Source organism: Elgaria multicarinata, chromosome 7 (genome assembly GCF_023053635.1).
Source record: "Elgaria multicarinata webbii isolate HBS135686 ecotype San Diego chromosome 7, rElgMul1.1.pri, whole genome shotgun sequence".
Taxonomy (NCBI): Eukaryota; Metazoa; Chordata; class Lepidosauria; order Squamata; family Anguidae; genus Elgaria; species Elgaria multicarinata.
Genome location: NC_086177.1, coordinates 30,723,560 through 30,738,125, shown reverse-complemented (window position 1 = coordinate 30,738,125; position 14,566 = coordinate 30,723,560). Strand labels below are relative to the sequence as shown.

The following is a 14,566-nucleotide window of genomic DNA, read 5'->3' as shown; positions in this document are numbered from 1 at the left end:
GTTTAAAATTGGGTATCACCTGCTCAGAAAGTGAGAGCTTTGCATCTCTTGCCATCTTTAAAGAGACAGACACCCCAGCTTTTAAACATTTGTACTGCAGTTGTTTATCTCCCTTGGATGCTGATGTGATGTTGTAGCAATACTGATATAATGCTATGTTTGCAATGTTGTGCTGACATAGCTTTGGCAGTGCAATCCATAAGAGGCACTCACATTTATTTATTTATTTATTTATTTATTTATTTATTACATTTATATCCCACCTTTTTTCCTCCAAGGAACCCAAGGTGACGTACATAATCTTCCTCCTCTCCATGTTATCCTCACAACATCAACCCTGTGAGGTAGGTTGGGCTGAGAGTATGTGACTGACCCGGCTGAGTGGGGACTAGAACCTGGATCTCCCAACTCCCAGTCCAACACCTTAGCCACTACACCACACTGGCTAACATCGCAAGGTTTAGAATTGAATTGTCAATCATACAGGGAATGCCAGTGTCTATATGAGTCATAGAATCATAGAATAGTAGAGCTGGAAGGGGCCTATAAGGCCATCAAGTCCAACCACCTGCTCAATGCAGGAATCCACCTTAAAGCATCCCTGACAGTCCTTCTGTCCCTGACGATTTGAGGGTAGGGCTTTGTTTAAGATCCCACCAGTTTGTGACATCTATTGGAAATAAAAACAGATGTTCTCTGCAGTGGCCCCATTTTATAAAATCAGCTATTTTGATGACCTACCGTAGCCCAGTCCTTGCAGATACTCTAAAAAATGATGTACAGCATTTTGGGGGGGTGGGGCAGTGGGCGGTTTAGGTTTCATGGATTTGGGATTTTGACTCCTTGTTTAGATAATTTCAAAAGTATCTAGTATCTAGTGATTCATGTATACGTCTGTAGTTTCTTCAGAAGTTGCCTAGAATCTGGTTAAAATTAGGCACAATAAAATTCAAAAAATCTGCAGTTCCTATAGCAACATCACCCTAGGTGCCAGTTCCCATTGGCTTGATTGAGGCCAGACGCAGATGTGACATTCAGTGCTTAAATGTTAATTGCATAAATGAAATTAATGTGCAATGTTTTAAAACATGTAAATATTAGCTGTAAGAGGCTGAGCAACAGCAGGACAGTGGAGAATGGAAAGGGAGAGTGTAACCCCCCGCAATTGCTGATGAAAATCCCCCCTGAACCTGCTACATGCACCATTTGAGTCTTCCCATCCAATGCAAATGGAAACTTCTCATAAACTTGGGACCTGATCCAGCCAGGACCCACATGAAGCAGATTCGAAGGTACCAAAATGACTCATATCCACTTGTGTGAAAGAATGATATAGTTTATTGATGGGAAATAGAGGCAGATAATAAAATCAAAGAAAAGCTTACACACACTCTGCTCAGTTGGTAGATCACAATCAAAGCAACAGCACCATCCCGGGCAGATGGTGCACCTCCTACTCTTAAGGTGAGAGCAATTTGCCAAGGATTTTATAGGGCTAGTCTAACTGAATTAAAGATTGTCACAAGACACATACACCTTCCTTCCTTCCTTTACCAAGAGGGAGAACAAGCGGAGGGGGGGAGGTTTCTCACAGCAGAGAAAGGAACATTCTTGTCATAAGGAAAATACACACCGTGCAAGACAGCTACTGTACATTATCTAGCTCTTGTGAGTAGCAACTGTACAACTATGGAAACCAAATCTAACTTCATAATAGTTGCCAGCTGATCTACCAAATAAGTATTCATATGCTACTAGACACTGCATGTGGCTTTGTATAAGTTCACACCTGACTCCTTGCCATTTTCCCAAAACCAAGTTCAATACAAAGCTTCAGAGACTTGGTATTCATCAGGATCATGGAAAGGGGGAAAGAGTTGAATTCTCCCTCTTCCCCACTTGTGGTCCTGTTGCTGCTTGGTATACCCTCCGCCCTGCTGATACTTTATATCTTTCTAAATCTGCATGTCAGTTGTATTCATGTGCTTAATATCATGTCTAGTTTGCCCATGAGATGTGCAATTGGCTATTGAACTCATAAACTAAGAATGGGACTGGGTATAATATAAGAAGGGTGGATTAGGACCCCAGGCGAGTTGGATTTGGCTCCTGTGCGTGAGGTTCTGCCCCCCCTGGTGCATATATCAGTGTTATCACTAGGGGTGTGCACGGACCCCCCGCTCCGCTTCACTTGCAGATCCGCCATTTTTCGGAGCGGGTCGCTCCGCCCCGCCCCCGCTCCGCCCACTTCCGCTCCGCTCCGCTCGGAGCTCCGGATCCGGATCCGGAGCTCCGTTTTTGCCCCCCCATAGGGTTGCATTGAAAGCTAAAAAAGTAAACAACTTTTTTTCCGTTGAAGTTAGAAACCTCACGTTTGGCACCATGACACCTCATGGGCGTATACACACACACGCCAAGTTTCAAGGCAATCCCATCATCCCCTGATTTTTGGCGAATTTTTGAAAATCGGGCACCCCACACACAACATCCCTGCGAGGTGGGCAGGGGAGGAGGGAGGGAAGGCAGGCAGGCATGCAGCTGGCATTTCTGGGGGCATAAGGAAGGGAGCCAAGGATAAGCCAGTAATGCATAGAAAATGGAATAAATCAATCAATAAACAAAGGAGGGGTGGAATTAAAAGCAGCAGTGTTGCTCAATAAACAGCAAGAAGAATTAAAAAAAAAAGGCTATATCTGTCTTTTACCAGCAATAGGGGGACGTGCCCGGGGGAGGGGGAAGTAGCTGCCAGTTCAAGACAGCCACCAACAGCTCTGAGAAGAAGTAAAACGCTCACTTCGACTCATAACAGGCATTGCTCCACCACTGAAAAGTGACCATTCACTTCAACTCATGATAGGCATTGCTCCACCGTTTTACTCTCTTTGGAAGGCTCTATGGCCTTCCAGTGCAGGAGAGAGTGGGGGCACGTCCACGATGAGATGCCCTAGGGGAGCTCATCCCCTTGCACCACATCGATTCAGTTGTTCACCAAGGTTAGGGTGGGGAGCAGTGCTGTGTTTTCTATCTCTTATTCTTGGCTTAGTATATGATTTCAGGTTGTGTTTGTGCATTTGGTGGGGCTACTGTGTTAAAAAACACGGGGAAAAGCCCGTTCAGATGAAGAAAGAGAAGTTTCCCAGAATCCCAAGTTACCTGTTTTGCCTATGCCCTCCTCCAACTTTGGGATCATCATGACCGGGAGCTGACTCTGCCCCTCAGCCCTTTGAAAAAGGTATTTTTCCCGCCGATTTTTAAAAAACTTCTAGCCCGCGACCCGTACGATGCAGAAAGTTGAGAGTGGTCTCAAAATGACCCCCATCCACGACTCTCTGTGCACAAGAATTTTCAGAACGATAGCTTAAACCCCCCCCCAGTTATCCCCGATTCTTTCCCTCAATGCAATCCTATGGGCGAAAAGCCGAAACGGAGCCCCGCGGTTGACCCTATTTTTAAAAAACTTCTAGCCCGCGACCCGTACGATGCAGAAAGTTGAGAGTGGTCTCAAAATGACCCCCATCCACGACTCTCTGTGCACAAGAATTTTCAGAACGATAGCTTAAACCCCCCCCCAGTTATCCCCGATTCTTTCCCTCAATGCAATCCTATGGGCGAAAAGCCGAAACGGAGCCCCGCGGTTGACCCTATTTTTAAAAAACTTCTAGCCCGCGACCCGTACGATGCAGAAAGTTGAGAGTGGTCTCAAAATGACCCCCATCCACGACTCTCTGTGCACAAGAATTTTCAGAACGATAGCTTAAACCCCCCCCCAGTTATCCCCGATTCTTTCCCTCAATGCAATCCTATGGGCGAAAAGCCGAAACGCAGTTTGAGCCCCGCGGTTGACCCGATTTTTAAAAAAATATTGCACGTGAACCACAGCACGCAGAGAGGTGAGAGTGGTCTCAAAATGACCCCCATCCACGACTCTCTGTGCACAAGAATTTCCAGAACGATAGCTTCAAAAACAACGTAGTTATGCGCGATTATTTGCCGCAATGCAATCCTATGGCGAAATGTTTTCAAGATGGCGACCGGAGCGCTCCGCCTGAACTCGGAGCTCCGAAAAATGGTCGCTTCTCTTCGCCTTGCTTCTAGGGGGTCCGCGGTCCGCTCCTACTCCGCCTCTGGGTAAGGCGGAGCAGGCCAATCCGCTACTGCTTCTACGCTCCTAATCGGAGCGGAGCACATCCCTAGTTATCACAAACTGAAGGTAGAACTGCGTTTCCTTGTTCTTTTTGTTGTGCCCCTCTTGCTTTTCAGCAATGGACTAGGTTCTTGAAAAAAGTGAGAAATAGCAGGTGACCATTAAAATTGGTTCTCATTGCTTAAAGTTCTGGATCAGGGCCAAGCCACTTTGCCACCTGACCCAATGGTGCCACTGCCATCTTTACTCTTAGCACACCCTGCCGTGTTGCCACCAGCTCCTTAATATAGGTGCCATGCTGCTGCAAAGGAAGCCAATCTAAATATTGTGAGACTTCGCCAAGCCAGCGGTGAAGACTCGTGAGACTTAAGAGAAATCTCACAAGACTTGGGCCACAGCTAGACCTAAGGTTTATCCTGGGATCATCCAGGGTTCGCCCCTGCCTGAGCACTGGATTCGCTGTGTGTCACCTAGAAGAACAGGTTTGACCCCTGGATGATCCAGGGATAAACTTTAGGTCTAGCTATGGCCTTGGCCAAGTGAGCCTTGGCAGAGGCCTATATAAGCAGGGAGGCCCTACTGCCCAACTTTCAGATGCTGGATGTCACTGGTGATGAAAGCCTGGTCGGCCAATTGTCACCACTTGCTTCCTCTTTGGTTTAAAGTGCAGTCGCTGCTGCTCTTCATATAAAAGAGAAACCATCCCACCAGGGGTACTTCATGACCTGGCAGGTTGCCAGCCAGTGGCACGGCAGGGTGCAGCCCTGGCTGTGTTCTGCCCAGCCCACAGTAGGGTTCCCTGGGTGCCACAGCATCTGGCCTGGTTCTGGAGCAACTGCATGGTGGCAGGATTCCAGCAATGCAGCAGTATGTCACCCTGGCCTTGGAGTACCTGGCTAGGCAACTGCCGGTGGCGGAGGCTGCAACAGCTGGCAGGGAGGGCATGCCAGTTCCTGCAAGGCAATTGCATAGTGGTGGGGGCATGGACAGGCCGCAGCAGTGTGTGTGTGCTCACATCCTGCTCTCATTCTGACTCCTGTGCCAAAAAGCTCTGTGTACCTCATGGTAGGGCCGTCCCTTTCTTGTTCCAGAAACTCACAGCTTGAGACTTGGTCCTATAGTCACACTTTTTGTTTGCCGTCTAGTAACTGGGATAATATAGCGGATGTGCCTGCCTATTTGCAGTGCAGGAAAAGGTATTAGTGCAATCCGGTGTGATACATCAGCAAACTGGCAAAAGCTGAAATGTCAATTTCCTTTGGGCTTGCGCCTCACTATGTAGGGAGAGTCTGGTGTCTCTTCTTCCTGTAGCTTGGCAGAGATCAGAAGCTTGTGTCACTTACAAATTTCTTTAGGCAAAAAAACTGTGTCCAGGCTGAGTTTTCATGAAAAGAGCTTTTGTGGAGAAATCTGGGGGAATCCTGTTGGTGTGGTTTAGCCACTGTGCCTTGTGATGCAGCAGCTATGGGCTCCTCAGGCCTTCCAGATCGAATTTGCAGCTGGGAAATGTTATCCAAACTGCGTGAAGGCAGCACAAGAACAGACATTCTGGTGCTGTGTTCTGGACTTCCTTCTGCTCATTGCTTCTCTCCCCAAAATTCTCAAAACAGTTTGTTGAGGTGGTTTGGATAATGGGACAGAATTTCAGTCGTTGTTGTTGTTGTTGTTGTTGTTATTATTATTATTATTATTATTATTATTGATCTATTGGAAATCCTTCTTAGATGCTTTGATGAAGATGCGGTATAGCAGGGTCTCAGATACCCTCTCCTCAAATGCACATACAAACAGATACAAAACATGTTTTAAAATGGATTTGTATATTACAAACTTTAGTCCAAGGTGTTCTTTCTTGGTTTACAACCCAGCAGGCATTGCTACTGTACAAACTTCATTCACTTCCGTGAATTTTGCATTGGGTTTCTGCTCACCTTTGAATTGTAATGAATGGAGATTGCGTGGGGAGGATAGGGCCTAATGAATTGTACCTGATAACTCTCACCCTCACCTTATGAAAGTCACACCTGTAAACACCTGTTCAAATGTTGATAGCATTGTTAAGTCCTCAATCCATTGCATTATGGGAGGTATTTTCCCCCCAACCCAAGTTGCCCATTCTGCAAACTTCTTCCAATGCTAATAAATAAATACTGATATAAATAATCTGATTGGATTCTGTGTGGTTAAACTGGTTTACGGTGAATTCTTCATCTGGGTTAAACATTTAGTCAAAGAAGTATCCTCAAAAGGTTGCTTATATTGTGATAATGTAATGCAGCCCTCCCTAACCTGGTGCTCTCCAGATGTGTTGGGCAACAACTCTCAGCAACCTCCAGCCAGCTAGCACATCTGGAGGGCCTCAGGTTGGGGAAGGCTGCTGTAATGTTTATTTGATTAACCAAAAGGAAGTTAAATTAACTTTAATCGTCCTTAATTAGTTAACAGCCTTAGCTAAAATGTTAATGCAGATGTCATCTTATTAAATACAAGATGAATAGTCACCATAGATGACTACCACAGATGGCATTTTATTGGGTCAGCTTACGACACGAGCTTGTGCAAGCTTCCCAGAACTCTAAAGACTTAAAGTAAGCCTAACTTCTCTGAATGGATAATTACAGATGACCTGGCCAGGCCTCTGCATGTGTTTGCTTGGGAGAACAATGCAAGAACAACAACAATAATAATTCAGACATACACCAGTCATTCTCACACATACCTGGAAATTAATCTATGCCTAAGAACAACAAATTCCATCTGGACCTTTAGCTGAGAGAAGTTCAATGCCCCTGGCCTAAAAAATTATTGACATATCTATATAAAAACAATTCTGAACCTGTAGCAGGGGAGATAATGGGCACAGAGAATGTTTTTTTCCTCTCCTACTGCTAGAACTGGGCAATCAGTAAAACTGTAAAGGTCAGAACAGGCAGAAGGTGATACTTCTTCATGTAAAGCAGTTAACTCCTGGACTTTCATGTCACAAGATGTAATGAAGACCACTAGCACAGATTGCTTTTTGTTTTTTTAATTATAGAGACAAATTCATTATCAGGCAAAATAGCCACAATGGCAATACACCTCTAAAATGCTAGATGCTGGGAATTAGAAGGAAAGTGTGTGTGTGGGGGGGAGGCATTGCTATCATACCACACTTGTGAACTTCCAGAGGCACTTAGCTGGTCATTGTTGGGAAAAGAATGCTGGGAAAGATGGTCTATGGCTTCATCTAGTAAGGTGATGGTTATATATATGTAAGATCCTTAAACATACTGGCCCCATTCAGAAGACATCTTAAACCATAGCTTTAACCATGATGATTAAGCCAGAAAGCTGGGCTGTGTTCAGAAGACACCTTAAACTATGGCTTTAACCATGGTGAATAAGGCCTTCTAGCTTAACCACCATGGTTAAAGCCGTGGTTTAAGGTGTCTTCTCAACACAGCCCAGCTTTCTGGCTTAACCCTCGTGGTTAAAGGCATGGTTTAAGGTGTCTTCTGAACAGGGCCACTATTTGGTATCCATTAATTGTCATTGCAATGAAACCACATGGCTCTATGGAGTTCAGTTCCATGTGTTTGATAATAATGCTGTGCCTTTCTCTTCTTTTTTCAGTGGGACCTGGTCTGTGATTCTTCCTGGAAAGTCCACATTGCAAAATTCTCTCTGCTTGTAGGATTAATCTTTGGCTACCTAATAACAGGATGTATAGCTGACTGGTAAGTGATTATTCACACATGGATTAAAGGTGTAAAATATAATTTGTCTGCCTAAAACCATTATGAAATTGCTCTTTGCAAGTGACACAAGGTACAATTCCCACCCACCCCTTTGGTGCTGTTATCTCTTCCATAGCGTTCCACTTCAATATGTGTCCTGATAGCAAAAATAAAAATAAAATTTCACAGTTGACTTGCTGTTGATTGATGATGTTGTTGTGAAAAATGAAGTAATTTTAAATTTTTAAATGTGTTTGAGAGAAGATGGATGGCTTAAGCTGATGTATATACTCTAAAGCTAGCCATCAGCCCAATTTTACTAATCCATAGTAGCTTTGCAAAGGAGGTAGAGATGGCTGCCCAGTTCTCTGACAGTACAGAACAACATTTTAAAAAGGAGAGATTAGAAGAGAGAAAGGAAGACAAAAGTACCACCTAATTATAGATGTTAGTCCAGGAAAAAAATGAGGGAAGATGGGGGAGGGGAATGGGAGGGGGAACCAAATTTCCCCAAAACATCTGAAAAAGAAAAAAAAATCTCCCACATTTCCCAAAAATTACTGACAAAAAAGAGGGGAGAGGAAATGTCCCCATTTTTTCCTGTCCCACCCCAATTTTTCTATCCCCCCTCTCCAAAGGCAATACCTGATTTATTCCATCATAAGCACATAAAGATTTATTCCACTCCTATCATGGGATCTATTGCCAGTAAGAAAAGGAAATTATTTTGCCATACATATTATATATACAAATCTAAATAACAGCAGATGAGATTACTGTTTTCAATACTAAGCAGATTGGGGGTGGGGGAGGTTTTACTGTGTTTTTGAAACTTTTTTATTTTCCAGAAACACACACCTTCATCCCTGCATCCCCAGTTCTACTTTAGTTGTGCTTTTACAAGATATTTTTACATGGCTAGCATGAGAATGAAGACGGAATTCAAATAGCAATGCAATTCAAAATGAAAATTGGAGTCTGAGTAAATTTCATGTTTTTTTCATATAATTTGGCGATGCTCCTGAAAATTCTTCTCAGGTCATCTTGCTTCGGTGGAGAACAAAGGACCGGCAGAAGTGGTTGGGATGTGTTATGCTCCCTTGCCACAGTAAAAAAAATTGGCCTATATTGGATGGCAACAATTTCCCTATTTTTCAATGCTAAAAAAAGAAGTTATATTGGACATGGTAACTTTCCTGATGCTATTTTGCTTACATTTAAATAGAAAGAAGAAAGAAAAGTGAAATCATGGTTAGATGATTAGGAGCAGTTTACTGTTGCTAGGTAACCAGTACAGACTGAGACCATGTTTTATTAAACGTGTTAGCTACTTGAGACTAGATTTGATGTTAGGCCTTTGATCTTATCTGGATAATGGCTGCTGTCTATTGCACAGCTGTCATAGATGCCATCTTCATATGCATCTGCTTCACCAGCTGGAACTGGGTTCTTTCACAGGATCTTTAAGGAACAAATTTCTTTGAAAAAATGCTGGAGGGTCTTCTAGGGTTTTCGTGGTTGTTGTTGTTTTCCTTTTGGTTTTGTCTTTTTGATTGTGGTCTGAGAATTGGGGGAGAGATGAATGGAACCAGAACAAAGCATACTTTGCAAGAGGGATTTATTCTGGGATTATTAAAAAGAATGACACCAAGATATTCCTTTAGCCATTTGAAAGGTAACAATGCAAATCAGTGGCCATCTGGAGTCATTTTAAGTATATCGTGTGTATTTGGGGAGAAAGTGGATTATAGGGATCCCCCCCCAAATGTTAAGTGAATGAAAAAAGAATTATTGTATTTAAGTTTTTTTCTCAAAGCAGATATTGAGCCTGAAATTGATGAATCCTGAGTCCACAGGATAAGAAATCTAGAAAACTATTTTAAATGCACCAAATGCTTTTGCACACCTAGTGACTGTGTTCGGATGATGGGTTAGTAAGCTATCCACAGCAGTTTATTTTAAAAATAAGTTACTATGAGTTGTTTTTTAAACTACTGTTATGTAATTCTGTGTGAAGGTCTGTTTTGTAAATTATCATGTTGCATAACACGTTGGCTTTGGTCCTCTTTTCTTTCTGTAGGGTTGGTCGTCGGCCAGTGCTGCTCTTCTCTGTGTTATTCATTTTGATATTTGGACTGACAGTGGCTCTCTCGGTGAACGTGACGATGTTCAGCACACTCAGGTTTTTTGAAGGGTTTTGCCTGGCTGGAATAATCCTTTCACTGTATGCACTGCGTGAGTATTGCCTTCATAATGCATCCTAGGTACTTTGTTTAAAAGCTTATTCTCTGCAATATGCTACCATTTCTTGTAGACTGTATTTCAATATGACTAGTCAAAAAAAATGAGGGAAAAATCAGTTGCCAATTCTGTATATTTTTTGGTTGCTCAATCATTTCTTGAGTCACGTCATTGAAAAACTAGTCAAACTTGCCTATGCAGCTGTTGCGTTATTGTAGTCTCAAATAGAAACAGGAGTGATGCAATTGTTTCTTCTTAAAATCTCCCCCTCCCCATGAGAACATAAGATGAATCCTACTAGACCAGACTAAGAGTCCAGCTTGTTTATAAGCAGAAGTGCTTTCCAGAAACTCTCCTGGAAGTGTGACTGAGCTTGGAAACACGGTGCACATTTCCCACATGCCTTGTTACCTTGGAAAATCACAATGTTTTTTTTTGCCAACAATGGCAGCAAATATGGTGGTGGTGAGGTGTGGGCCCCTGTCAGTGGGAGGGTTATCAAGACCTCCATTCCATCTGTGCAGTATTTTCCCCCCATACTGCTGCATCCTTCTCTGGGTATCAAACCATGTGGGAAATAAAATGGCAGAAATTGTCAACAGAAGTTTTTATGATCTCAGTGGCAGCAAGAAGTTCCTCAAGAGCGGAAAGGTGTCACGTTGCTGTAATTTAGTTTCCTATCGCTTTTCAGCTAATTATTTACTGCTTTCCAGGTAGAGACCAAGTCCCAAACACACAACACTCTGTTGTGACATCACAGTGATGCTGGTGACTTTCTAGAACTGGAATTCCTGAGTGCTTTGGTAGTGTCCTCACTTAAATTCAAGTCTACTGCGTTTGTACACTGCAATTACATTTCCCTTCTACCATTCCTATTTTAATCCAGATTTGAAGCAGCAGAGAAAGCAAACAATGATTTTTCTCTGCCATATGCCCATCCCTCACAAACCTACCCCATTTGACTCATAGCACTCGGATAAATGCCCATTCCTTTTCTAGGCCAGAAGGGGAGTCTGCAGGCAGCTAACTTCAAAGGAATTGGGTCAGAAAGCCCCATCTGTGCAAATCACTTCTAGCAGTAACACCTGACATTTCAGCACAGGATGTATTGTATAACCTAAAAGGTCATAGCAATGGCATGGCTCCAAAGAACTGTGAGCAGAAGGAGAAAATGTACTGTTTTGTGAACTCTTTGCACAAGGTAACGGAACATTTCTTACGATGCAGTTCCGCAATGTACTGGGCTTTGTGTCACGGTATGAACACAGGTTGAATAAGAAGATACAGGCTGAAGCACAGACTTCCCCAGCAATGTGCATGCCAGAGGTCAACTACAATTCCCATCATCCCCAGACAGCATGGCCTTGGACATGCTAGTTACTGAATGATGGGAGCTGTAGTCCAACATACATGAAGTGCACCAGGTTGGGGAAGGCTGCTATAGAATACAAACTCTAGTGGCCAACAAAATGTTTTGGGGAGAGAGCTTTTGCAAAGCCTTGTGCAAAAAGCTTGCACAAATGGAAAAAACTACTCTGAACTTACGCTTGCTTTTTTCACACAACACTATTTCCCTTGGTTAGCAATGACCCTTCTGTGGCCTTAGCTAGACGGGGCTTTATTCCGGGGTGAACCCCAGGATCATCCCTGTGTGTCCACATGACACACAGGAGATCCCGGGATCAGGGAGGGATCATCCCTCCCTCACCCCGGGATCTCGCCCTCCACTTTGGCCCCAGTTCTCCGCAGTCTTGGGTTCAGCCCAAGGCTGCGGAACGTGTGACCCATTGCTGCGGGTTGAACTGGCTCTGCATGATTCCTCACGCAGAGCCAGGACCCGCACACGGGGTGCAGCACTCCTCAGGAGCGCTGCACCCATCGGGGGTAGGGTGGGGGGAGCGGGAATGTAAATTACTTTTTTAAAAAACTGCTTACCTTTAGCACACGATCATTCGTGCGCTCTTCCTCTTTAAAAAATAAAAGAAATGGTGGAAGCAACACCTCTTCTTGTGAGGTCATCACGCGTCGCATGTAAATGAAGGAGGGATCACGCGTTAAACACAACGCAAGATCTTCCCTCCTCCGTCATGGGATCAAAGGTAGGTCTATGTGTAGAGGAGGCTTTCTGCCAGCGGAAAGGCATCTTTGGAACCAAGCCAGTGTCAGTATTGTATGACATGTTGGTTTGTTTATTCATTTGTTTGCTTGTTTATTTATTCACTGTCTTCTTTTATTTAAAAATGCATACTCCACTTTTCTACCATAAAGTCCCTCAAGGCAGCTCTTAGAAACAACATCACATCAAGTTTAAAGCTTTATAGTCAATATACAAATATGTAATGTATTGAGCTTACCAAGTTAAAAAGAAAGGGAACGGAACAATAAATCTTCAGCCAATCAAGAACCTTGCAGCTGATTTACAGTGCTAGTATAAAATGCTGTTACAGAATTTTAACATCTCTGTAGTCAGTCATTTAAGTCTCCGACATATGAACCTCTTTTGTTCTTTTAGTGAACATGGTTACTTTGGGTAGAATCCAGTATTAGTACTACTTTCTGTAAATGCATTGAAATGAATGCAACTTAAGTTAGTTGTGACTAACTTAAGTCTCATTCATTTCAATGGTTCTGCTCTCAGTAGGACGAACATTGGCTGCTGCCCTTTATAAGTTATAAACCTATGCTCCCAACCCAGCAAAAAGTGAAACTGAAATCTCATGGCCCAATTGATGGGATTCAGAGCACTGTACAACCTGTTCCATGTGTCCAAGAGTATTTTAGGTTTGTGTTTCTTGAGCAGCACTTTCTTTGCTACATGGCAGCCCCTCTAGAATGTGAGAGGAATTTCAAAAGCAATTTGGGACATGACCTGGGTGTATCAAAGAAAAAGAGTAATAAATAAATAAATCCCATGGATATGCCTAAGCATTTGTGCATGCCTAAAATAATTCTTTAGATTTTGGGGGCGTGGCTAAAGTAACGCTTTGCTTAAAACTAAGATTCTTTTAAAATGTCAGGTCTGGGGAATACTTTGTGGAGTAAATGATTGCTGACTCAGCTTATATTGCTGTATTTTCAATCACTTGAGAAAGGAATGTTTTAGTGACAGCTGGAATTTTTAAAAGCTTATACTGAGGTAAACCACATGTTGCAGTAATTTCTACATTTGCTGTAATCATGTATTTGAAAATTCATGGTGGACAGGTGAAATAGTGCAATCCCTGGATAAGAACATACGAAGAGCCATGCTAGATCAGACCAAGGGTACATCTAGTCCTGCATTCTGTTCACACAGTACTCAACCAGTCTCCTGTGGAAAACCCACAAGTAGGACATGAGTACCATGGCACCCTACTGCTCATGTTCCCCCAGCAAACATATGTTGTATGTTCTGCTGTACACAGACGTCCTGCCTCTGGAGCTGGAGGTAGCATATAGCTGTCATGACTATTTGTGATTGATAGTCTTTATTGGGCCTGTTCAGACAACACGCTAAGCCATGGTTAAGCCACTAACCCTTTTGCAGCAAATGGTTAGTGAGCATGTTCAAACTGTAGTTATATAGCCGCATGGTTAGAAATGGTTCCCATCACACTCTAAGTTATGGTTTACATGACATGCTAAGCCATAATGTTTGCATTAAAGTACTTAACCACTATGGCTTAGTGTGTTGTCTGGACAGGGTCATTGATGTTTAAAATAAAACCCTGAGGGCTGTTTCACACATTGGCTGCATTCATATAGTATGATAAGTCTGAATTCTAAACTGAAATCTTAGGGGCCAGTTTCTGGAATCCAGAGCATGGTACAATTAGTTCCTGCTGCAAATGGGAGTGGCTAAACAAGCCATGGGCCTTCCATCCATGGTTTATTTATTGTGAACTGGGAACTCTGGCTTGTCTTTCCTCAAACAAACCATGGCTTGTGACTCTGGCTTGTTCGAGAAGAGTCTAGCCAGAGCTCCTGGTTCACAACTCACAATAAACAAAACATGGGCAGAAAGTTTACAGTTTGTATAGCTGCTCCTGATTACAGGAAGAGCCTCGTAGGAGTAATTGAGAATTGTGTGCCAAAATTCTTTAGAATTGTGACTTATTGTGCTGTGTGAATTAAGTAGCCTTAATCCCACTATCCCAGAGTTGCCCCCAAGTATACAACCAACAGGGCAAGTCAGCCAATCCCAGATCACAATCAAGAGTACCTGTATGATACAGGTCTCTTTGCATTTGTGCTTTACATATTTTGAAAAAGTGTAATGTGTAAAGCGGTCCCAAGGTAATGTGGCAAAAAATGAAATCTTACTGGCCATGTCATTGTCACAGGAAGGGGAGCATGGCCCCTTTCAAGGATGTTTCAGATCCCTTCACTGAATCTTCACCTTTCATTAAAAAGAAGTCTCTAGTCTATTTACTTGTAGAAATGTAAGGATAAGCATGCATGTGTTAGTAAGACCATAGGAAGA

The 14,566-nt window shown here is 43.1% G+C and overlaps 1 protein-coding gene across 2 annotated transcripts in view; it reads left to right on the top strand.

Annotated features, from left to right (window-relative positions):
- SLC22A23 (solute carrier family 22 member 23) overlaps positions 1-14,566 on the top strand; it is a 126,503-nt gene that overhangs the window by 23,490 nt on the left and 88,447 nt on the right. For both annotated transcript variants that reach the window (XM_063130309.1, XM_063130307.1), the window contains exons 2-3: positions 7,760-7,863; positions 9,944-10,098. In XM_063130309.1, the coding sequence (XP_062986379.1) occupies positions 7,760-7,863; positions 9,944-10,098 (259 nt within the window). The remainder of the gene's footprint in view (positions 1-7,759; positions 7,864-9,943; positions 10,099-14,566) is intronic.